This window comes from Scleropages formosus, chromosome 24 (assembly GCF_900964775.1).
Source record: "Scleropages formosus chromosome 24, fSclFor1.1, whole genome shotgun sequence".
Taxonomy (NCBI): domain Eukaryota; kingdom Metazoa; phylum Chordata; class Actinopteri; order Osteoglossiformes; family Osteoglossidae; genus Scleropages; species Scleropages formosus.
The window spans coordinates 7,691,984-7,717,107 of NC_041829.1; the positions used below are offsets into that span (position 1 = coordinate 7,691,984).

At 40.8% G+C, this 25,124-nt stretch overlaps 2 protein-coding genes across 2 annotated transcripts in view; one reads left to right on the forward strand and one right to left on the reverse strand.

Annotated features, from left to right (window-relative positions):
• Positions 1–219: 219 nt before the first annotated feature.
• LOC108936378 (cadherin-related family member 5-like) lies at positions 220–10,079 on the reverse strand. Its single transcript, XM_029248961.1, has 14 exons — positions 10,055–10,079; positions 7,718–7,929; positions 7,283–7,339; positions 6,686–6,778; positions 6,519–6,605; positions 6,286–6,396; positions 5,988–6,158; positions 5,729–5,819; positions 5,196–5,302; positions 4,634–4,834; positions 4,121–4,252; positions 3,780–3,858; positions 2,674–2,870; positions 220–897 (listed from the first exon to the last, which is right to left on the reverse strand). The coding sequence occupies exons 1-14, from the start codon at positions 10,077–10,079 to the stop codon at positions 220–222; spliced, it is 2,241 nt and encodes a 746-aa protein (XP_029104794.1).
• A 6,990-nt stretch (positions 10,080–17,069) lies between these two features.
• The window catches only part of LOC108936379 (kielin/chordin-like protein), a 32,867-nt gene continuing 24,812 nt past the window's right edge, over positions 17,070–25,124 (forward strand). Inside the window, exons 1-5 of the mRNA XM_029248962.1 lie at positions 17,070–17,341; positions 19,839–20,386; positions 21,128–21,197; positions 22,901–23,001; positions 23,489–23,615. Coding sequence (XP_029104795.1) covers positions 17,224–17,341; positions 19,839–20,386; positions 21,128–21,197; positions 22,901–23,001; positions 23,489–23,615 — 964 coding nt within the window. The 5' untranslated portion in view covers positions 17,070–17,223. The remainder of the gene's footprint in view (positions 17,342–19,838; positions 20,387–21,127; positions 21,198–22,900; positions 23,002–23,488; positions 23,616–25,124) is intronic.

Consider the following 25,124-nt stretch of genomic DNA (forward strand, 5'->3'; position numbering starts at 1 on the left):
TAAATGCTGTACTTTTTGTTTGATCCCTATAGTTTTTTCAGTTATTTTTTAAACAGGCAGCATCACTTTCATATCTGAGGCATGACTTTGTGAGATGCCACCTTTCATACCCAGCTGACTTGTCCACATTTTCAGTGTTGCAATATGTCGTATGGAGGATACAAAGTGTTCTCATGCCATAATTTGGTCTTCATCATTGCCCTCAACATTCTGTTCAAATCACAGTGGCAAGGACTTATATGGGTTTTCAACTTCCTCCACCTCCTCTTCATGTTTATAACCATCGTCATCGTCTGCGTCATTGTTATAATCGTCATCCTCGCTGTCTGTGTGCTCTTTTGGCCATGACATTGTGGCAGCATTTCCGCCAGTAGGCTTTGCTCCATAAAGTTTATCCTGCATGTGTCTGTGTTCCACAGTCCTTGCTACTGCTACGCTCGACTCACAGAAAGCCACAGCCTGCAGTGGAGGCAGCATGCGGCTTGTCTTCAGGGTCATGGGCTCGCTTTTCAGCTGAATCTCTTTGGAAGTTTGATTGTCTGCGGGCTCATCTTCAGCAGGTGGGCCTTCGTTGATATCCGTCGCTTTCAGTTTGAACCCATCCGTGAATGAGACAGACTTACTGGTTGACTTGTCGCGGGCTCTCCCTGCGTATGCAGTCACCGGTGAGACCATTCTCAGTGGAGGCTCAGTTATCGTGAACGCAGGTGCTGTTATGCTGGGGAACTGTGAACCGTCGTAGTCCCCGCTGTACTCCCTTTCACGTGGCATGTTTTCCTTTTTAGTATATAATCCTTGTTTGCCGTACAGGGTGGAGACAGAGACATCAAAGTCACTGAATGCCTCATTGTGATAAGAGATTTCTTCGATTAGAGGCATGGGTCTCCCAGGGCTGGCCTGTTGAACAAGTAAAACATATTTTAGTTATTTTGTCAGCCTGTACTCAGCTTATGCAACTGCTTTCACTCAAGACTGCAAGGTCTGTACTGTCACATCGGATTTACGCAGCAAAAAAAAAAAGCCTCAAGTGACACTGGTGTTTCAGAAGTCAGATTTTTTTACAGTGTAATTATGTGTTGCGAAGGCATAGTGATCCCTCTATGGACTATCCTGTGTGGAGTCCTTTTTTGCAACTTAAAACAGAGAATACAAAATTTATCTCACAAAATTTCACAGAATAAACTGCCAAAAGAACACTCAACTATTTTATTCATGACACACATCAAAACATAATTAACGCTTTATACTGACAAGCTTTTGATTAATAGGAAATGTTTGTTTCTGTCACAGTTATTTAGAAATTGAAAGAAAATTTGTAGAGGAACAAATTGAAAAAACTGAAAATTCTTAATATAAATGATCATTTGTAATCATATACAGTATAGCAGTTTTTTCTAGCAGTCAATTTTGGGTGTTTTACTGAAGCAGGTCAGTATATTTCATATCTACAGTAACTAAGATAAGATCAGTATTTTTCACAGTCTTATTGATTTGACTGTATCTTTGTGGTTGACAGTTGTTTTTAAAGGTTTGTGCATCCCTCCTCAAATTGAATGTTTTAATGCCTGTCAAGTTGAAAAGAAGATAAAATCACCTCTGCATGAACATATAATTATTTCTTATTAACAGCTCCGTTTCTAAACGTTTTCATCTGAAATTACTATTCATTTGCTAAATTTGACTCTCTAAAAAATGTTAATGAGGCATGTGCAAAAAATTTGAGTGCCCAGTCAGTCATTACATAGTGACGCCTCCTTTGGTAAAAATCACAGCTTCTAAACTAAAGGTTTCTTGTAATTGGATTAGAGTCTTTATATTATCACATTAGTAATTTTTACCACTGTTGTAGAATTCTCCTAGCAGTAGAACTTTGTCAAACAGCTTTAGTTGTTCATGTATGTACTGCTTGTATGCCATCTCCCCACAGATGTTCAATAGTAGTCATGTCTAAGGACTGTTAAGGCCATTCCAAGACTTTAATTTCAATTCCTTCAACTAATTCACGATTGATTTTGAATTATGTTATGTGATGAGCTCACATCAAAGGTTTACTTTTGAATACACTTCCATGCAGATCACTTTTTACCACATTCTCTGTTTTTTCAGTCTGTTAAATTCAGCAGATAAACAGTACATTACAATGTACAAAATGTGTTGTTTTGACTGTACCCTGCAGAGGTTGTATCACCTTCTTATCACTGTTGGATTCAGTGAAACATGTAATTTGAGCAGGGGTGCTCAAAGTTTTACATCAAACTGTATATTCAGACCATGCAAATACATATTTTAAATTTTGGAATGACAAGCACATCAAGCAAGAAACAAACTCACCAACTGGAACCACTTTAAGCTCTATTTGAGTGGCGTTAGTAAAGAAATAAGCAGCAGTGGGAAAAGGGATGAGGGACTATTGAAAATATGTATTTCTACAACTCAAAAATAGCATTAAGATTAACTTATTAAAACTTGAGACTCAGGCCAGATTAAGTAGTTTTTGTAGATTATTTTAAAATTCTGAATTATTAGACCCACAAATGATTTTTCTCAGCCAATACACCATTTTGGCTTTGTTTCCTCATTCGTAGTGGGATTGAAATGTAAATATGAGTCTTCCTGCTCAGTATAAAAACAGTATGAATATGTAATTGGTGAATGCTGAAGACGGTGACTTACCACATTTGGGTGCTTCCCTTGCGCAACTGAGGCCCGGTCTGCTGGGTCCTGTCTCTCCCTCCGCCACTTTGCCAACTGTAGAAGTCCAAAGCAGGTGGCAAGCAACAGCAGCAGGACCATTCCAGCAACTCCTCCAAGTGTGTTCATATCCATGTCCAATCCGTAGAGGCGTTCCTCCCCGAAAGGGCTCTGTGGGACTGCCATTTGGAAGCGCCAAATTACAGCTCATCTGTAAACTCCTTCCTTAGTTAGACCTAAGCTTCTCTTGTAAGGTAAACTTAAGTGCAAAACACAGTACAATGCATAAAAAAATTGTGTAATCGGTGTTCTGTATTGTCAGAAACTGGTCGTGTTTTTGTTCTGTGCGCTGAATTGGCAGCGCAAGGTTGACCTGCTTGGTGCTCTTTTGTTAAGTTGCTTAATTGTCTCCTGTTGTGTCTGCGCGTGTTTCCAGCACATGTAGGATAGTAATCCAATTTCTTGTCCTCTTCAGAGTTCAGGCTACTAACTATAAACTTTGGTAAGCCAAGTTGCGTAAGATACGTTTTCTTTTTTACGAAAATCTATTGATGTCAATTTTTTTCTGTCAGTTGTCACAGCAGGGTAAGTCGAAAAGTATCTATAGCAATTTGCATTTGACCAGATTTATATTTAATAAGTATTTAATGAATATTGTGAATACCTTTACCTGCCCAACCTGAGAACCGATTAGAGCTAGTTGTCACCGCCATCGCTTCCTCACATTTATTCCCCTAAGGCTGTTAACGACTGAGGACTTTAAAGTGACTTTGCACATTCACCTCTAACTGCTGCTAATGCACTCCAAGCACTTTGTCACATTAGACTTCCTTATTGTATGAATGTGCAATATATATTATATGTATGTATATTTTAATATAACTTTTATTCATTTTGTTTTTTAGTTCTTTCTGCTGCTGGTTTCTGCCACACAAAATTTAATTGTATTGTGTTCAATGATAATAAAGTGTCTTATCTTCTTTCTATAAGCATATGCATATAGAGTGATTTTCAATGATGGAATTTAATTAAATTGTGTATGAAGCAAAGAAAGCAGTTCGGTCTTCGTAGTTTGTTGCAGTGGTTACCTTGTTGACCTTTCTGGAGAACCTCAATATCAACTGTAGCATTTGCAGTGTCTCCTGATTCCTGGTCTGTTGCAAGTACCTGCAAAACATTGTTATTAATTGTCTGTCCCTGGACTCCCTTTCAGGACTTCTATATCTATCCATCTATCTAGCTATAATCAGTAAACACTTGGCCAGTGCAGGGTTGTGGTGGCCCAGAGTCTATCCCAAGAACATAGGGTAATACAGGGCGAGGAGGTTTATATTAGCGTTGTTAAAATAATAGAATGTTGCCATACTCATATAGATTTAAAGTGCTCTCTTTTTAAAATGTCTTTTATTGATCAACTGCATCAACTCACCTCAACAACATGTTTCTGAAAAGCTTGCACCTGGTTAGTTTTGGCAATCAGAAGGCCCTGCTGTGTGACATGAAAGAGTTTTGTGTCATCTGGCTTTTGCCTCAGGGAGTAGTGGACCTTCGGATTCACTCCCTAAAATTAAACAGTACAAGACAAGAAATAGGTTGACATCTGACTTCGTAATGGCAGATAGGTATTTAATATCAGCATTTCAAGTTGACCTCTTCTGATTTACTATATCCATGGCCATTGGGAATTAAATGGGGTTTTGTATGACAGTAACAAGATCATACTTGGTTAGTTGCTCACGGTGAAGCTGAAAATGGTACAGCACAGTGTGAAAGAAATTTTTCTTACCTGCAGCAGAGGCCTGCTTCAGGTTCAAAAATAGAACATGATGCAATATCTAACCTCCAGCAAGTGTAGACATAATCTTAGTCTATCCTACCCTATATCTAAGACATGAGTGTGTTGAGCTGCTGTAATGTGTGAAATAATGGAAGGCCAAAATACATCTTTAAAGTCGAGGTCAATCGCTTGAAGCACGAGGACGGCGTTCCCGTAAGTGGAGACCAATGTAGCAGGGCTGCTGTTCTCCATGACGAAGCCCTTGTACAAAGTTCTGTTGAACTGCGGAGGGAAACGGTTCTTGGCTAGCACTCGAATCAGAGCTGTTGCCACTGTATACTTCTTTGGGTCATCAATCTGAGAGGCCTAGGGGACATGAGCAGTATGGTGAGTGCTGCTCTATTCAGTATAACATGACTTACTGAATTCATATTTCATACAGTGAGTAGTTTTTGAATGTCTACCCAAATCTAGTTCTCCAGATGTAATAGATCATCACAGCATGTACTCTTTACAACACTACTGAACAGCAGATGTGTATAATGACTTGTTTGTTTTTTTTTTTTTAATATAATGAACTTTGGAAGATGATTTGATTAAAAACTTTTATTACTCTGTTGCCATGTAATAGATATCATCCAACATGTGAGGTGTTCTGTGCAACAGGTAGGACAACTCGCTAATGCCGAAAAAACCTCCATGAGTGGGTATGTTTGGTACCACCCACCATGATCCGTAGTCTGATTATTGGGGTTAGGAGTCTATTTTCCACAGGCCTTGTTAGCGTTATCACTCCAGTTTCATTGTCAATGTGGAACCTGCCATTGTCAGCACCTGTTGCAGGAATAATTCTTTATTGTAACACGCAATGCATTTTTCAGTGCAAATATATTGAGTTCTTAGTCAGTCGTCACTGTCGAGTGCCGTTTAGAATAATTTGGATTTGAATCTCTAATTTGACTAATTATTCACTTAGTCATGGCTGTACAATTTTATTGAATGATTCAGTGTAATTTTATCTTGTGTACACCAGTGAAAAACAAGTAACAATTTATTTGACTTATTTCCTTTCTTGAAAGAGAGAAAATACACAAAACACTGTCTTAAAATTACCAACATTATTCATTCAGTACAAGTCTGCCTTTGTGCTACACCCCTTGCAGCTGAAATTGACACAATAGCTTTTACAGTAAGGTGCAGTAAATATACTGTAGTAAAGTACTATATCCATAATGTGGTTTAGGAAAATGTTTGCCACACCTGATAAAATGGTGTACAGCACGGGTGTCCCCAAACCCTTGTCTCCATCCACAGCATGAATAGGACCAGGAGAAAAATATAACATAGTGTCCTACAAGGAGAGGGATTTTTGTATTTAAAATGTATAGTAGTATTTATTAAATGACAGACCTGGGTTCAGTTAGTGCGTTAATGCCTTGCACTTGATGATCTAAGTAATAGCATCTTTCTTAACCATAGCAGACATGTTATGGGCAGCACCAGAGCTGGGTTTACATACATGCTCCATTTCTGTGATGTTCACTGTGTAGACTGGGTTAGTGCAGATGGGCTCTTCTTTGTCTTGGGAGAAGAGGGTACAGGGCTGGAACTGTGGGTACTGGTCATCTCCATCCAGGACATTGACTGTTACTGTGGTCGTGGCGTTGTACTTCTCCTTGGTGTTCATTTCCTGTGTCAGGCAGGGTTGGAATGATGGAACTGGAATGTCTTTTCAATCCCATATAACTCGTGGACTGCATTTCAGACACAAACTTCTGAATAACCGAGCGGTTTGGCGGCACTGACAGTTGACCTACCACAGCATAAATGATTAACCGCAGTTGGGTCTTGGTCTCGTAGTCCAGCGGTTTGGCCAGAATCACTTTGCCGCTGTTGGGCAGGTCTATTCTGAAGTAGATGGCATCAGGCTGTGCAACAAGGAAACAAAGCTTTCATGGTAATACAGGAAGGCTTAAGAATCAATGAAACTGTTGAGTGTTACTGGAGTTTGACCAGAGCAACCACCGTTTTCGTGGATCTAAGTACATACCAATGATTTTTCGATTATGTACATAATGGTGTCATCGTCTGCGTCTCTTGCCTGCACAGTGAATACCACTGTGTTCACTGAAGTCAGCTGGCAATAAAAAGAGAAAAAAACATGTAAAATCAGCTGTTGCCCTTATGTATTTGTGAAATGTCACTAATGATGCTTACCTCACTAATGTCCAAAGATTGAATGTTTGTTTTGAGGAAGATTGGCTTGTTGTCATTTTCATTGAGGATCTCAACCATAACTCTGTATTCGCTCTGAAAGAAATATTCCATACAGGTGGTGGTGAGCATTTGTCATTACTTTTTATCAAGTGGCACTTCAGGTTAAAAAATTAAAACTTCAGAGAGAATGGAGCTTTTTTGAATAAGTTTTTACACACACACACATTTTCAGAACTGCTTGTCCCATACGGGGTCACGGGGAACTGGAGCCTACCCGGTAACACAGGGCGTAAGGCCGGAGGGGGAGGGGACACACCCAGGACGGGACGCCAGTCCATCGCAAGGCACCCCAAGCAGGACTCGAACCGCAGACCCACTGAAGAGCAGGACCCGGTCCAACCCACTGCGCTACCGTGCCCCCCACTAAGTTTTTACAATCATTTAAAATTATTCTGATATGCAGTGCACAAAATGTTCACAAGCTTTTGTCAGAAAAAGTTTCAGTGGTTTTAATAATATCCTGCAAGCATGATTAGCTTTCATTCCCATTGTGATAAATTCACATATTCATTATAACTTATAAATAAAGAGGGTTACCTGTATTGTTTCGTCTTCATAGCATGTTAATGCAGCTATTAAAACAGATCCCTGGACCTTTTTATTGAAAACAATGAAAAAAATTATGTAAACCTCACAGCACAAAGTAAGAGGATGTAAACACACACACACACACACATTTTCAGAACCGCTCGTCCCGTACAGGGTCACGGGGAACCGGAGCCTACCCGGCAACACAGGGCGTAAGGCCGGAGGGGGAAGGGGACACACCCAGGACGGGACGCCAGTCCATCACAAGGCACCCCAAGCGGGACTCGAACCCCAGACCCACCGGAGAGCAGGACTGCGGTCCAACCCACTGCGCCACCGCACCCCCTTAGGATGTAAACAGAAATACTTAATTATCCAGAACGCTTGCCTGCAGTAGTGTTGAAAATAATATGATAATCTCTGTTAGTGCGATTGTGTCGTTACCTCTCGATCCAGCGTCCGTGAGAAAGACGTGTTCAGTCTGATTGTTCTGCCTTCCAGGAAGAACCAGTCGGCATCCTCTCCGGTGAGGCACAAACGGATGGTATTGGCTCCCGGGTCCCCCACAATGCTAAAATTTGCTATGAATTCTCCGGTGGGACTGTTTTCTTTAACTTTTGCAAATATATCCTGACCTCCAAGGCATTGATTTGCTGCTGGTGCAGTGAATTAAAGAACATAAATGTACTTAATGTTAAATCTTGCAAAACATTTAAGATCTTCGCTTAACATTTAAGTCAATTAATTATTGAAATGAATATAATAAAAGTTACCTTTTACTATATAACAAGTGATGTTAATAACCATTTGGCAGAGCACTGCCCTGCATAACTTCATTCTGTTTGTGGAATTCAGAAGCCAGTCTCTTGGAAAACTCACTACTGGAATTCTAGGATGCAAGCTGCCCTAAAATGAAAAGGTGGGAAAAAAGACAAAATGTGTTTAGTAGCAAATTAGCTTTATTCAGCCATTAGGCTTTGCAATGATATATTGTTTGTTTACTCTGCATTTTCACCCTGGGCTTGAACTAATGTATTAAACCCATTAGTCTGTTTTGGTACACTCTTAATAGCCAATATACAGCAGTAAACCTGGCAGCATGTCTTTCAGCAGAGAGCAAAGTCAGTGTTGTACCCACCCCCCTATGGACTTAGCTCCATATGTCACTTCTGGACATTTGTCAACTGTAAATACACACACACACATTTTCAGAACCACTTGTCCCATACAGGGTCGTGGGGAACCAGAGCCTACCTGGTAACACAGGGCATAAGGCCAGAGGGGGAGGGGACACACCCAGGACGGGATGCTAGTCCGCCGCAAGGCACCCCAAGCAGGACTCGAACCCCAGACCCACCGGAGAGCAGGACCTGGTCCAACCCACTGCGCCACCGCGCCCCCCAACTGTAAATACTGCAAATCAATTTGAATTGTTCAAACATCTTTCCATCTAATCTACTGCAATGTTAAAGTAACTTCTATTTACAAGTTATAACTAGAAGAGGTTCGAAACACCTCGTCATTGCACAGTGGATAAATACAAGTATAAATACACCTCCTGATTTTTATGTTAGGTCACTGTGCTATAACAAGAACTTGGGTGCATTTGTGAAGAGGGTCCTCGATACTGATCTGATTATACAGAATTTTCCTTAAAATATTCCCAGAGCCTTAAGTCTTGATAAATATTGTTATCAACCCCTCTTCTGCAGTTATATTTTCTAGTAACTTATATGTAGTTGAAATGCAAGCTTGTATAGTTTTGTTTGGGTGGAACATCCAGTATTTTTGTGGGTTAAGAGACAATTTTCAGTGTCACTGAAACTGATGCCTAAACAAGAATTGGTAACAATTGTTCAGTTTGGTTTCTTTTGTGGCAAAATTTAGTGAATGGAAAAAGTAAATTATGAAACGAAATAGACCTTTGACCAACTTTTGTGTTTGTGTTACGCTCTTCAGTTAAAGGCCTGGATACATATCGAGTTTTAACATTATTTTTATTAACGTAGCATAAATCTATTTGTTATAACTGGTATTTTTTGATACACCTATTGGTAGTAAATAATGTTATGATCTGTTTCCATTAAATATTTCATACTTTATCATGTGGGGTTTAGACAATAAAAAGACAGCACTGAGTTTGAAATATTACTGTTCTGACTGACCATGTGTTTTTAAAGAAATTAAAATGCATTTAAGATTACTTTTCATGTTCACTTATCAAATGCTTTTTGTCCAGTGTTACTTAATTAACTGACATACAGTATACAACAGAAGTGAGTACGCCCCTGTGCAATATCACTTGAACGTCAAATGATTCAAAATTGTGTCACCTCTCAATAATTGCATTATTTCTAAGTTGAACAGAAGGGTATTTGCTCTTATGTAAAATTAAACATTAACAGTTTAGATTTACTATATTAAAAATACAGGCCTCACAGTAGGAACTCAATGCAACAAAAGTCAGTACACCTTTCATTACTGAAATTCAAATCTTTTAGATTTTCAATGCTTTGTATGTCCAACTTTCTTTTTGATGATCGACTCAGTCCTCCTCTCCTGTAAACACCAGAACTTTCTCAGTTTTGGACCTGTAGGCTGTGTCTATCTGTATGTCTGCATCATGGCTCCACATGGAAAAGAATTGCCAGAGGAATTGAAAAATCTGACTGTGAGACTTCACAAAGATGTAAAAGGATACAGGAAGATCGGTGACCAACTAAAAATCAGTTTGAACACAGTTGCAGCAGTAATCAGGAGGTATAGAACGAGACATAGTACCAGTAATCAGAGGCGCAGTGGCCATCCTCCTAAAATGACGACATGGACAGTGCGCTGCTTGCACAAACGGGCAATTGCTTCAGACTTGGCATAGGGGTTATTGATGGAAATTGGAGTTTCTGTGACAGCTCAGACGGTGCGAAGGACATCGCATAGCGTCAATATCTATACAGCGTACAAAAAAAACCCTTGCTCTTCGGCACAAAACTGCAAGATTATACTTTGTCAAAGAACGTGAAAAGAAGCCTGATGAATACTGGAAGCACATTCATTGGTCAGATAAGACCAATATAAATTTGTTCAGCTCAGATGGGGTCCAGCGTGTTTGGCGTGCCCCTGAGCAGGACTGCTGCAGTGAATGCATAGTCCCGACAGTGAAGCACGGAGGTGGGAGTGTGATGATATGAGTGCAAAAGGTGTTTGGGAGATGACAGTTATAGATGGCCCCATGAATGCCTGTGGATATACCAGAATACTGGCTGACAAGATGACTCCAAGTCTCCAACTTGGCAGAAGAGAAATATTCCAGCATAATAACAATCCAAAGCGCACTGCCAAAATCATACAAGAGTTTCTAAAGAAGAGGAAAGTGAAATCTACGACTTGGCTAAGTATGTCACCTGACATGAATCCAATAGATCACCTTTGGGGTATTTTAAAGAGAAATGTAGAGCAACACAACCTCTCCAACAAAGAGCAGCTGAAAAAAATTGTCTCTGAAGAATGGCAGAACATCTTTCCAGAAACTTGTGCAACACTGGTATCTGGTATGTTGAGGAAGTTTGAGTCGATCATCAAAAATAAAGGTGGACATACCAAGTATTGAAAAAATTAAAGATTTGAATATCAGTAATGAAAGGTGTACTGACTTTTGTTGCATTGAGTTCCTACTGTGGGGCCTGTATTTTTAATATAGTAAATCTAAACTGTTCATTTTTCATTTTACATAATTTACCCTGCTGTTCACCTTAGAAATAATGCAATTATTGAGAGGTGATACAATTTCGAATCATTTGACATGGGATATTGCACAGGAGTGTACTCATTTGTGTTGTATACTGTTTATTGCTTCCTGTAAGACAGGAAAGCATCTTGCAAAGGAAAAAGCAGTCAATTCCTTCTTTGATTTCATCCATCAGTATAGATGTTTTATTCCTCAGCCACTGCACCACCTGGTGGCTTTATGACTATGTGCACTGGTCAGCAGCCAGGGAGGGGGACACAAAGGGAGCCGTGTGCTGAGGTACTTTCCTCATGGCTGGCTGTGAGGATTACTGACTTAATTAGTGTTTAATGCCGCAAAATGTAGGTCTTAGCTTATCGGATTAGGAAAGAACAAAGTTCCACCTCAGCAGCGCGCAGACCAGCCACCCCAATCGTGCCCACACGTGTGGTCTTGTGAACCTGCTGTGTGTGTTTTTGTTTGTAAATCTTAGCGTGTGGATGCTCACGTGTGGGAGTACCTGACGTTCAGATATGACACAACATGAACGCATCGCTTTTGTTTCAGAGCTCTTGAGGGTTAATTTTTAAACCTTTGGATTTGTTCTACCTCTCTATTTCGGTATGACCTCTCGAGTCTCTAGGGGTTTTGTTACAGTGAGTCAATAAGTCAACAGTGCAGTGAAATGTTTTCCATTTGTGCTAAATGCATTCAAAGCAAATACAGGAATATAAAGCAGTACTGTACCATGTACAGCAGTGTCATCATATACAGAATGGTTCTATGCAGGAATGACATTAATCCACATATTCATCAACTATGGTTACTGCAGCCCCTGCAAATTCCTGTTTTAATGGCACATGTAACTCATATTTTTAAATTCAAAATTAACAAACATTGATATTTATGCATGGATTGTTATTTCTGCGAATTGGAAACGTCTCTGCTCCAGCAATGTCATGTGACTGGCAGTAAACAGTATTTCAAGCCGTAACAACAATATACATATTGCTCTCATAATTTCCAAGTGTTAAACTCATTGTTCGTTAAAACAACATTTAGAGTACCAAGGAACTCAGGGGTCTTATGGTTTCAGAGCGTGATGTCTTGCTACTTTACATCCTGCACTTCTGTTTCTCTTTCTTTCTCTGATTCAGCAGTTCAGACCCCAGAAGTTCAGTCTGCTCCCTGTCTTCATACCATAATATAGTCTTTAAAAAAAATAACATCACCCACAAAATTCCTGCAGTCAGTAGTTAATACTCTCTTCCTTTACAGTTCGTGTTGCCTCTTAAATTCCATCTAATATTCCTCACAGAAAAAAACATAAGACATCGGTTACATCCAAGCAATCCTGTGACCCTCCTTTGCAAAATGGTAATCTCATCTAAATGTGCTGTGTGTATTAACATTAACTTAAATGAACAGTTCTCAGAAGTATATTTTGATTGTTTTCCAAAATGTGCTTTCTAAAATGAATTGCAAAATATATGTAAATTCCTTGAAGTACATTTAGAAATATAACCAGTCCTTCTACACCAATCCTTTCTATTAAAATGGTTCTTTGAATATTTATTCATCACCTTCTTTAGGCAATCAAGCCCATTAAATAGAATTATTTTGACCCTTAATGCCAATTAATGCAATATGGATAGGTATAATATCCATTTTATTCAATTAAGTCATGTCACTGTGTGAAAAAGCTCTACACAGTCACTGCAAGTGAAGCCATGGTGTTAGACTGAACTAATGAGTTTCCATAAAAGCAGAGACACAGCAAGACCATGGAAGCCCACCTGTGGAAGGCAGCAAACAAGCACACATACTCCGGTCTTCTATGGCATTCGGCAGCCAGCAAAGGTTCACATCTGGCATATGCTCCCCCGAGCGATGCCCCCGCTGCTGCCCCGCAGTGCCCGTGGCAGGCCCCGTCGTTCACAGCAATCAAACACACAGAATGCGCTCGCTAGATGAGATCTGACCCCATCCTCCTGGGGATGGCCTGTGTCAGGGCTTTAGGGACAACCAGCACGGGTTCAGCTTAGAGGGCGTTTCCAGGACGCAGTTAGTGACAGCTGAGAGCAGGTTTAAACTGACAAGGCCGGCTAAGCACCCGCTGGCCGAGGAGAGTGACACCACGCACAGGACCAACGTGTCAGAGCGGATACACAGCATCACAGCATCGCAGACAGTGCAGAGCTTGCAAGTATGTGCGTGAACCGCGTGACAGGAGCACATGCCCTGCTGCTTCACTCAGCAGACGAACTTGATTGCTAACACATAAAGCTTTGCATTCATGATGCTTGCAAATGTTATTGCATTAGTATTATAATATTTTTTTACATTTACATTTATTCATTTAGCGGACGCTTTTGTCCAAAGCGACATACATCTCAGCAAAAGTACAATTTAAGCATTATTTTTACAATGTTATTACATGTCGAATAGAGAAGAGATGAAGCATTGACTTGGATTCTGTGCAGCCTTCATGTTTTAAGGCATTATGTATTACCTTACTTATTTTCCTTGTCTTTATTTGATTTTTTTCAGTGATTCTGTGACATAAGCACATGGATGAGGCTTCTAAGCTCAGTGTTAGCACTCTTATGAAAAATATGCATGGAAGTTCTTTTATATATAAGCCACATTTTGCACCAAACACTTGGAAATGTTCTGGATGTTACTAGAATGGCAGAAGTAAAAAGGCCTTCCATGTAGTGATGGTGAAATCAGCTGTGTTCAGAAGAGAACGGCTGTTGCGTCTTTGAGGCTTATGCCTCCATCGTCTTTACCGCTTGGTAATTAACACTGACAAGGGATAACAGCTCCATTACAGTCGTCCCTGAAATGTTTATCCTCTCTGCTGTACAATATAGGAACATGTGTTGACACCGTATATACTGCTAAATATTTTAATGTTCTTCCGAAATTGCATCTTAGTAAGGTTCTCGCATTTCATACAGAATCTAATGACCAATAACTGCCTTAGCTTTATATTTATTTAGTTGACACTTTTCTCCAAAGCAACTTAAGGTTTAGTTATTTACTCATTTATACTGCGCAATTTTACTGAAATAATTTAGGACAGGTACCTTGCCTAAGGGTATGACAACTGGATGTGGGATTCGAACTTGCGACACTGGCATCCCAAGGGAGCAGCTCTAACCACTGTGCTTCCAGCTGTGCTTTTTTGTCCCAGTTTTGTACGTTTGGTGATGTTCCCAAGTCTTACTCATTTTCCAAAATGCATAAGAAGCATAAATCTCCACTATATAACTGTTCAGGTAAAATCATGTTTGTAGTCTTCTGTAGAAGTGCCTGTGAAATAACAAATAATTGATATGTACATGATTGGTAAATGAATATGTAGCACTCTGATTTTTACATCATGAAATAACAACAAGGTTAAGCTACATAATCCACGATTAACGTTTTAGTCCATGTTCAAAATCCATATACACTCACACTGTGTGTAATCTCTTGCTAGTTAATCCTATGCCTGTGTTTTATAAACACAGCATAAAACAATTGCTGAAAATGTTCATTAACCTCCGAATGCCAGTACATTTCTAATCATTGCCATAATAATTTATCTTCACATAGATACACATTGGCAGAACATTCAAAACCTGTCAGCTTTCAGTGGGAAATGTCAACTTTAACAGAATCAAGTTTTAATTGAATAGACTTTGAAATTACTTTCTTTTGTCCATCCTTTCTCAAAGGCCAATGGATCAGTGTTAAGATAGACAGTCTGTGGGGATGCTCAGTGTCTCACACCACACTTACAGGAAGTGAGGGGTCAGAGAAATGATGCTGCCGATTGCTTTGAGTTGTGTCTAATTAGGATTTGAGAGTAAACACAGAATAAAGGCTAATGGTCCTGATAGCTTCCCAGCCTGTTCAACACACACACACACACACACACTTTCTGAACCACTTGTCCCAGACAGGGTTGCGGGGAACCAGAGCCTGCCTGGCAACACAGGGCGTGAGGGGGAGGAGACACACCCAGGACAGGACACCAGTCTGTCACAAGGCACCCCAAGCGGGACTCAAACCCCAGACCCACGGGAGACCAGGACCCAGTCCAACCCGCTGCGCCACCACACCCCCTCTGTTCAAAACATAAAACAGTAAAGTGATGTTGATTTACCTTAAGCAGATGGGTGTTTCTTGAACTGGTGTTCCTGCCACAGTTCCCCTGGTGCAAAGAATTCCAACACATTTATATGGTACATTAAGCCACCAAAGCTGGCATGTGACTTCTCTAACCACAAAACTACTGGCCATGTGAAACTGCAATGCTCACAGTAAAGCTCTTTTTTCAACCAAAGCCCTTAAAACATTTCAGCTTTGAACACACGCACACACGGACTGTCTGAGACCGCTCGTCCCAAGGGCGAGGGCACAAGGCTGGAGAGGGAGGGGACACACCCAGGACGGGACGCCAGTCGGTTGCAAGGCACCCCAAGCAGGACTCGAACTCCAGACCCACCACAGAGCAGGGCATGGTCAAGCCCACTGCACCGTCGTGCCCCCCTGCCCCCCTTCAGCTTTAAAGTATTTAGGAATTACTCCGTGGCTCTAGCTATATACGTAGCACTATAACAGGATACTGTTGTACAAGCAGCGATAGGAAACATAGGATGCAGGATATAACTTGAGTTTTTTGCAACCAAACTGTCTTTGGTCTGTGTCTTTGCTTGCTTAGAAAGCATCAATGAAGCCCTTCATTTTCTTTAAATGATAAGGATCAGTGTCACATTGAATAAAAAGGAATGCATACATGTTTGATGTGCTCAGTGATTTAGAAATCTTGATTTCAATCATTTTTTTTCAGCCTGTGGTATCCTCATACATCGTCTGTCTGATTATTATGATATGTTGGAATCCCCTCATATCACCTGTCAAATTTTTGATAAATCATAAATAAAAGCTGAGAGCTGGACTTCTTTCAATGTGTTCATACACAGCTTTATGTTTCTTACTTGGTTCCTGTTTTTTTAGACTTTAATGTGTTTTACTATGTTTTGGGTGCAGCATTCTTTTTCTCTTATCTCTTTCATTTTCTCTGATTTCTGCCTCACATCTTCCAGTTGTGTAAGAATAAGACAGACTGTTTACCTGGGTTAGCCCCCACACACACACACACATCATCTGAAGCCACTTGTCCCATATCAGGTTGCAGGGAGCTGGAGCCTAACCCAGCAACACAGGGCATAAGGCTGGAGGGGGAGGGGACACACCCAGGCCAGGATGCCAGTCCATCACAAGGCAACCTAAACGGGACTTGAACCCCAGACCCACCGGAGAGTAGGACCCGGTCCAACCCACTGCGCCACCACACCCCCCGTCTTGGGTTAACTATTGTTCCAAAGTAAAATTCAGTATTGTTCTAAGGTAGCTCAGTGTTGTAGCCTTTTTCGCACATGCAGTATTTATTTCTTTCTGTTTTGGGCTTGTGAGGGGGCATAATGGCACAGTGGGTTGGATTGGGTCCTGCTCTCCCTTGGGTCTGGGGTTTGAGTCCTGCCTGGGGTGCCTTGCGACAGACTGGCGTCCTGTCCTGGGTGTGTCCCCTACCCCTCCAGCCCTACACCCTGTGTGTTACCGGGTTAGACTCTGGCTCCCCACGACCCCGAATGGGACAAGTGGTTCAGAGTGTGCATGTGTGTGTTTTGTGTTTTCTCAAAGCTCTGAGAGGATGGTACTTTATTAATCATCTCACACTACTCAAAGGCACCCCTAGCGGTACAATAATGAAACAAACAACAGCTGTTTTCTGCAGTTGTTTATCAAATTAATTTTAATTGATTAGCTTGGTTATGTAAATGAAAAAGTAATAATGTGGTATTATCTAAGAGCAAAGACTTTTGATTGTTTTGTACTCTTTTTGTACTTCGTTTCATTCCAGTGCAATGCACTGAACTGAGAGGCGGATCCCTGGAGGTGTGTGTCACGGGAAAAGTGGAAAGATATCCTTCCAACATGTGTGTTGGGGAGTGGTTAAGGGCCTCAGTGGCAGCAGTGAAATAACCTGACGCAAAATTCTTTTTTCACACTGAAAAACAGCAAGTGATTTGTGTGCATGGCCTGTAGCATTATGTTTTTTTTTTTTTTTTTTTTTAACAGACAACCATTGAGGAATTGAATGTAACACTTTGTGGTGACCTGAGCATCAGGTAAATAATCACCTGGTTTTTTGAGCTGCTTGTTACAGAGAATGGAGATCATTTCACTGAGAACAGGTCTTTTCCTACGTTGCTTTGTTATTTTATTCTGGAGTCTTCACCTGTCGGCTGAACAAGGCAATCTTCCTGATTATAACGACAATAAAAATGGTAATATTTTAATTTCTTTAATATATCTGCATATGAAATATGAATTATTTTCTGTTTATATACAGTATGAAAACTATAAATGCATTATACAGGCATCTAAAATTAAAAGTGTTTTATCATTAACTGTGAACAAATGCTGGACATAATACCACATGCTTACATTTTTTAACTTAGCTGACACTTTTCTAGAAAGCCACTTACAATGCTAAGTTGCATTATTCATGAAATTCTTTATCCATTTTTATAGCAGGGTGACTTTGTTGGTGCAATTTTAGAATAAATACCTTACTCAAGGGTCCTACAGTCATAGGTGGGATTTGAACTTGTGGCTTTCACATCCATAGGCAGCAGCTCTGTCCACTACATTATCAGCTGCCCTCTTGGTCACTGCCTTTGATAATTTCATATAGTAATGTTACTGTGGGGTATTGTGGGATCTTCTTAGTATTTTGTTTATTCAATGTCACTTCACTGTTTTGTCCTTTCGACTGTTTTGTGTTGCGAAGTGGTTAGTTGACCTTATAAGAATTTGCTGCTGTGGGGGTCAGTAATTAAAAAAAAAAAAGGTTTAAGATATTCACTGTTCATTTATGGGATGGTTTGAGTGGGATGAGGGTTGATCACCAAGAATCCATTTCTGTTGTTCAAGTCATGAAGTACTTCTTAAAGGTACCTTTTGTGTTTCAGTGTTTCTATTTGCTCTGTTAGGCTTTCTCACTCCATCAAGAGTTGAGGGGAAAGGAAATTTGACATTTTTCCTCTGGAAAAAGCACAAAGTGAAGATTACATACAAGGAGCTTAAGCTTGGCCTCGCAAGGATATGTGTTCCTTAAACTTGACAAAAAAGTCTTCTTACTCCAAAATGACATTTAGTACATTGATTTTCCAGTGTTGTGAATTTCTAAGTCAAGTAGTAAGTCAGTCCTGTGATGACTATGTAAAAGTGAAAATACACCACTGGGCAGTTGCCTTACCACTTGCTGTCAGCTTTTATGTTTTCATATCAAGTCCTCAACAGATTTCCACTTTTTGTAAATGTTTTTGTTTTGTGGAATAGAAAAATGGGTGACAAAAGATGTCAGTGTGAAAAGATATCTTTAGTCAAAAATGATCAAAATCATCTTTAAGAAACTCTCACACACACAGAAGCCGCTTGTCCCAAGCAGGGTCGCGGCAAGCCAGAGCCTAACCCGGCAACACAGAGTGTAGGGCTGGAGGGGGAAGGGACACACTTAGGATGGGACGGCAGTTCGTCACAAGGCAGCAAGGGTCACAAGGGTCCGACTCAAACCCCAGACCCACCGGAGAGCAGAACCCAGTCAAACCTAATGCGCCACCGCACCCCACCTTGATAGGGTTCCACAATTCCTTATTTAAAGTCAGAACCTAAATCACTATAGTTTGAGTCCTGAGTACAACCTCAGTAGTGGTAAATATGCATCTAAGCAATGAGAGAGGTATTTGCTGAAGATGACAGTAGTGGTGCGTTGGTCTGACATGATGTTGGTTTTATTTATAGAGAACAGAAAGAGAACTTTGCATACATTTAATTTTAGTGAAACGTCCTTAAGAACAGAAAGAGGATTGTACACCCACTGAGTTACGGGAGCATATTGAGGGAAACTCAGAACTATGTTAAGTGGGAAAATTTTGATAGTTTTTTTAATTTTCTAGACTTTTCATTAAAGTTTTAGTGCCAGCATTTTTTGGGGTTGATTCATTCAGAAATTCATAATGTGTGCTTAAAATCTGCAGTGTGCAGGTTTTTTCCTTATCTTGTTAATGTGCAGATTCCTCGTTACTGTTATTTCTGTGTTGTAAAACCAATTCTCACACACACTTTCGGAACCGCTTATCCCATACGGGGTCACGGAGCCTAACCAGTAACACTGGGCGTAAGGCCGGAGGGGGAGGGGACACACCCAGGACGGGACGCCAGTCCGCCGCAAGGCACCCCAAGTGGGACTTGAACCCCAGACCTACTGGAGAGCAGGACCCAATCCAACCCACTGCGCCACTGCGCCCCCTCTCCAATTCATACTTCACAGGAAACTAATTTGCATTTTTAGAGGAAAAACTCAAATCTTGTATACAGTAAAGTCTCATTCACTGAGTTATTTCAGATTTTTAAGTTGATTGTAACATAGTCTCCTGAAGGTTGTCAGTATAATTTCCTATATTGCATTTTGGACAAATCAGGTATAACTGGTAACTGGAACAACATTTTTTTGTAATTTTAAAGGTTTTTCTTTATTGTACTCAAACTGGCATTGAGCATCAGTGACAGGTTGGTTTTAATCATATCATATTAAATTTATCAGAAATGTTGCTACTTTGGTTGTAGTCTCTCGTACTATAGTCAAAATATGGAAACTACTTGTGCCCATCTAATGGAAGGAATTGTAGGAAATTATACATCTTATTGAGGCCTCAGTTTTCTGTTGTTTACTTAAGACACTGTTTTCAGGAGAGTCATGAATGTTTCCTGTATTTTCAGTCATTGACTTGCTGAAAGCCCTCAACATCAATCACACCATCAAAGGCATCACCAAAGCCCAGGATTCGAAGGATGGGTTTCAGGTCTGGAATTTTCACCAGAAACTGCCCGACCTCACCCTCCCCCAAGATGTCTCCACCTTCCTTGTGGACAACACTCGTGGCTCATTGGGTTTCCACTTTGTGGCCCAACAAGCAAAGCACACAACCGGCACGCTCATTACCCTCACCTCACCAGCAAACATGAAAGGTGCGAGTTGGCCACTGCTGAGTGTGGTGTCCAGCAGAACTTCTGATCAACTGCGACTGCACTATCGTGCCCTGTCTGACATGAAGCCTGCCTATATCCTCTTCCCTGATGGCACACCCTTTTCCAGCAGCCACTGGGCTCAGCTGGCCCTCAGTGTGGAAATCAACAAAGTTGTGATCTTTGTCGACTGCAGAGAGGCAATAATGTTGGAGAAGAACCCATTACTCAGTTTAGACCTGCCAGCTGACCTGCAGGTCACCCTTGGCAGCACACCAGGTGACCAGGCCAGCAAGTTTGTGGTGAGTCAGCGATATTTGTTTCATTAGCAGTTTATCCAAAGGGATCTGTTTTGGCCAGGTAAAATGGAAAGAAAAAGTTTGATCCCCCCCAAAAAGTTTATCATTCAAATATGCCTGAATTATATAGAACAGCTAAAACTGGTATCCTTTTTATATTCTTTTCTCGTCAGGGGCCTTTCCTGAACTTTTGCATTTCAGGATGACAAAATCTGTGGATAATCTACTATATTCATTAAGAAAATTCCAGTGTCAATAAATCTGTTGCAAGAGACAGAAGTCATTCAGTTATGTAAGCTGTCGTAGTGGTGTGTGACACCAGTTACATTATTGGCAGCATTACTGCGCTCAGTCTCGTGTCATATGAGCTGTCATTTTGAACCCCTTATCCTTGGGGTTTGGCTATTCAATGTGTCTAACATGATCTTTTCATCTGACAGACTAAGAGTGCCACAACCTTCGGGACAGGGCATGGGGATCACTGAAAACAGTAGAGGTTGTTCACAGAGAGCACAGCTGTTCAGTTGCAGGAAAATTCACTGAACAATGAACTGTTCGCATGAGAAATATATAGGGTCTTTGGTATAACACCAAATCTAACTCACTGTTATTTGTGCAGGTAGTAATTGTCCTTTTTTGACTGCTTATGCCATAACAACAATGATATAAACATTGTGATGTATGATAATGTAAAGGTCACTTTTCTGAAACCTTAAATTTAAAGGATGCTGTATTTTTCCCTAGGGTTCCTGGCAAACTGCAAAAATCTCAACTGTTGGCTACCAGAAGCGGCCATGGGTCTGCCCAGATGCAGGTGCTGCTAGCTGAACAAAGCACGCATGCACGCACACACACACACACACACACGCTGTCTGAACTGTTTGTCTCATACGGGGTCACTGGGAGCCAGAGCCTAACCCGGCAACACAGGGTGCAAGGCTGGAGGGAGAGGGGACACACCCAGGATGGGACACCAGTCCGTTGCAAGGCACCCCAAGCAGGACTTGAACCCCAGACCCACCGGATAGCAGGACCCGTTCCAACCCACTGCACCCCCCCCCAAACAAAGCAGTATCTTCGAAATTATGGAAGACTTTAATAATTATTACCATTATGGATCAAGTCATTTTGATCTCCATGAAAGATTTGTTGCTGGGGAAATGAGTTCAGTCACCAATCCTAGAAATGTGGTATAACTGATACAGCAGAACATAACTCTTTTTGTTTTGACTTTAAGAATGAACAATTTTGAATACTTTAAAATTATTTCTTTCTGACTTCTTAACTGTTTTCTGTGCAGTTATTTGACTAATTGGGGAGTTGGGGCTCTTTACCTGGGGCAGCTGTTTTTGACAACATCTCCTCCTCCTCTGTTGTAGTTCCTTAGGTTTTGGGTGATACAGTGTTTTTCTTTATTTTCAGTTTTTTCATTACTGCAAATATTTGGTAATTTAGTCTTATTGAATGTTCTGAGCTGGTGGCATCGTGGGTGGAGCGGCTGCCTTTAGCTCTGAACGTTGCTGGTTTGATCCCCATCTCTGGCTGTAGTGCCCTTGAGCAAGATGCTTGCCCTGCAATTGCTACAGTGTCTTTGCCCAGCTTCATGCATGGGTACCTAGTTGTGGCCCTGCAATGGACTGATGTCCTGTCCAGGTTGAACCCCCCCTGACATCTTGTGCCAATGTCTCTAGCATAGGCTCACTGCAACCCCACTAGGGACAAGCGGTTATTGAAATTGGCTGGTTGGTTTTTTGTTCTTTGCACCCCCTTCTGTTTGACATTCTGCTCTCATTTATAAACATATTAATTGAGAAAACCATATACAGTAGTCACTTTTTTCCAGCTTCCTTTTGTAATGTTTTCCAAGTTTTTGCCTTGTCCAATTTGATCTGGTATTAACAATTCCCTGGTTTACAGCTCTATTGTAATAGTGGTCCATTCTATGTTGTAGCTGCCTGGCATTTAGAAAAATAAAACTGACACACCGAGATTATTTGAACATGAACACTGAGCGTTGATAATTTCATTAATTGTTTTAATAAAAATTTGACTAGTGGTAATGAGTGGAAACACTGGTAATGACACTATTTGGGTAGTGAGTGTAACACTACATCTATCTGAAAATCCAAATTCATGCAATAATATCAATCATAGACAAGCTGTTTATTTTAGCAGTTTTTTTCTTGTAATTTGAATTTAATTAATCACTTATTTTATTATTACCATGGCATTAGGTGTTGCAGACCTAAGCAATTGCATAATATGGAAGGATTCAGGACACTGGGCTTGAACTTTGTCCAGTACCATAATGGTTGGAGTAGTTAATTAGTTGTAGTGAGCCCCTGAACCACTTTAAACTCCGTCCTGATCTGAAGGTTATCTCAAATATTTAGGAAACACAGTGTTATGGGGATAATTAAGGATAATTTTTGCTATGTTCATTATATGTGAGAATACTCTGTCTCATGTTTGCTTGTATCTATCTCACGTGCACCTCTTCCCTATGGCCTATTTCAGGTCTACAGCAACTTACCCACCTCAAGAGCAAAGCTGGACTTCTTACAGAGGGGCCCCACCATGGAGAAATGAAACTGCAGCCAGATTTACCCTATGGCCAGGTACTGTGTGCAGCAAGATACCGTACTTGCACTTCACCTTGAAGGACAGGTTTAGAAGTCTGAAGAGACAAGATAAGGGGATCATTGTGATGCTAGACATAGTTAAGAGTCACATAGGTATTGGGGGAATTTAAGTTATTATTGCCTTAACAGGGTGGAAATGAGTTTCAACAAGTCTAAAAGTACATAGAATCCCTCGTTTGGTCGAACCACTTTTCTGAATGGATATTTCTGTTTATATTTAAATTTTAGCAATATTTACATTCCTCAGTCATGCATATATAGACATTGGTTTAACTTATTGTCATTTATTGTAGGGGAAGTAAAAATTTTTGCTATGGTGCTCAGTTCAGTTTTACATAAACACTGGGGGGAATATTAGGCTTTGTTTGAACACAGTATAGTCTTGTCCCCCCATCCCATTTGTGTTTCACTTGTGTACACAGACCATTCTTTTAGCTGACTACCTGATTTACCCCTGACTCAGATCCTGGAACGTGGCAGGCCAACCTGCATCTGGGAGGGGCGAAAGGTGGAGGAAGGGACACGCTGGGACATGGAGCAGCAGGGCTCCTGCATGTGCATGAATGGCACAATCACATGCACCCCAACAGGTAGCACAGTGGAATGGTCTCCACCTCTGCTTGGGTTCTCGGTTCTCTTGGATTAGTGAAGATGAGGCTGATACCTGTAGTGTCATCTGAAAACTTCAGGAGCTTCAGAGGGGTCTTTGGTGGTGCAGTCATTTGTGAAGTGATTTTCCCCAGCCTCACCAGTTGCTGTCTGTCTGTCAGGTAGTTGGTGATCCACTAACAGATGGTGGTGGGCACAGAAAACTGCATCAGTTTGGTCTGAAGAAGGTCTGGGATGATGGTGTTGAAGGTCGAACTGAAGTCCATGAATAAGCCCTTGGTTTTAGGGTGTAATTTTAAGTATAAAACACATCTGATTGAACTGCATCTGTAGATTTATGCATTGTAGAGCAAACTCTCACATTCTGTTGAGTTCAAACATATTAAATGTAAAAATTCCAAAAATGTGCGTGGTTGTAATGTACATTATGTCATGACACAATTCGTGCTACAGTCTTCAGCAGAATAGGATCCATGGTAGAGGCTGGAAGACCAGATAGGAGAATGTTGCAGTAGTTCAGGAAAAATACCAAAATGTCCTGGAACAGGAACTGGGCTAAGTGGGGTGTGAGGTACTAGGGGGTTCTATGGATACTGAAGAGGAGGTATGTGCGACATTTGATTATAGTTGCAATGTGCTGAGAGGAGAAGAGATTTAAGTCAGTTGTTACTCACAGACTTTTAGCTGACATGAAGAGTGAGGTAAGTATGTTATTCAGGTTGACTGAAAGAGTAAATGATGAAAGGATCAACAAGGAACATGAGGATTTTAGTCTCACAGAGGTTTAGTTGTAGCTGGTGAGGAGTAAGGGGCCCAGCACCAAGCCCTGCAAAACACCTGTAGGGAGAAACTGATGGACAGAGAATAAGCCATGCCAAACCAACTGGTAGGATTTACCTTATAAGTAAGATTCATATAATTTCAAAGACAGTCTTTTGATACCAAGCAGTTTTAGCAAGGTAACGAGGATGTGGTGTTTGACCATATCTAACATAGGAGAGAGGTTGAAAAGAATGAGAGCTGAAGAGCGGGCAGCAGATTAGAAAGCGTTTGACCTTGCAAAGAGGGCAGTCTGAGTAGAATGACTGATCTTGAAATCAGACTGATATGCACCAAGGAGAACCTTTGGGGCAAGGAATGTGGATCACTGATACTGTACTGTACAGCATGTTCAAACTTTTTTGAAATGAAAGACAGGGGTGATACTTATCTGTGACTCCAGACTATATTCAGATCCCGAGGTTTCTTAAACAAAAGTGAGATGTGGGCAGTTTTGGAAGCAACCAGGGAGAGTGACGAAGTAAAGATGGAGGAAGCCTTATGAGTGGCTGTGGATTGAAATATGGAAAGTACTAGTGACTGTAGAAGTGGTATAAGGCTATCTGGTTGGAAGTCCTGAAAAGTTATGTTATGTCAGTTGAGAAGTATCAGGAAAGAGTTGTTCACTGGGAAGGAGTTTTAGAATGACAGGGTCATCCAAGAAGCAGCAA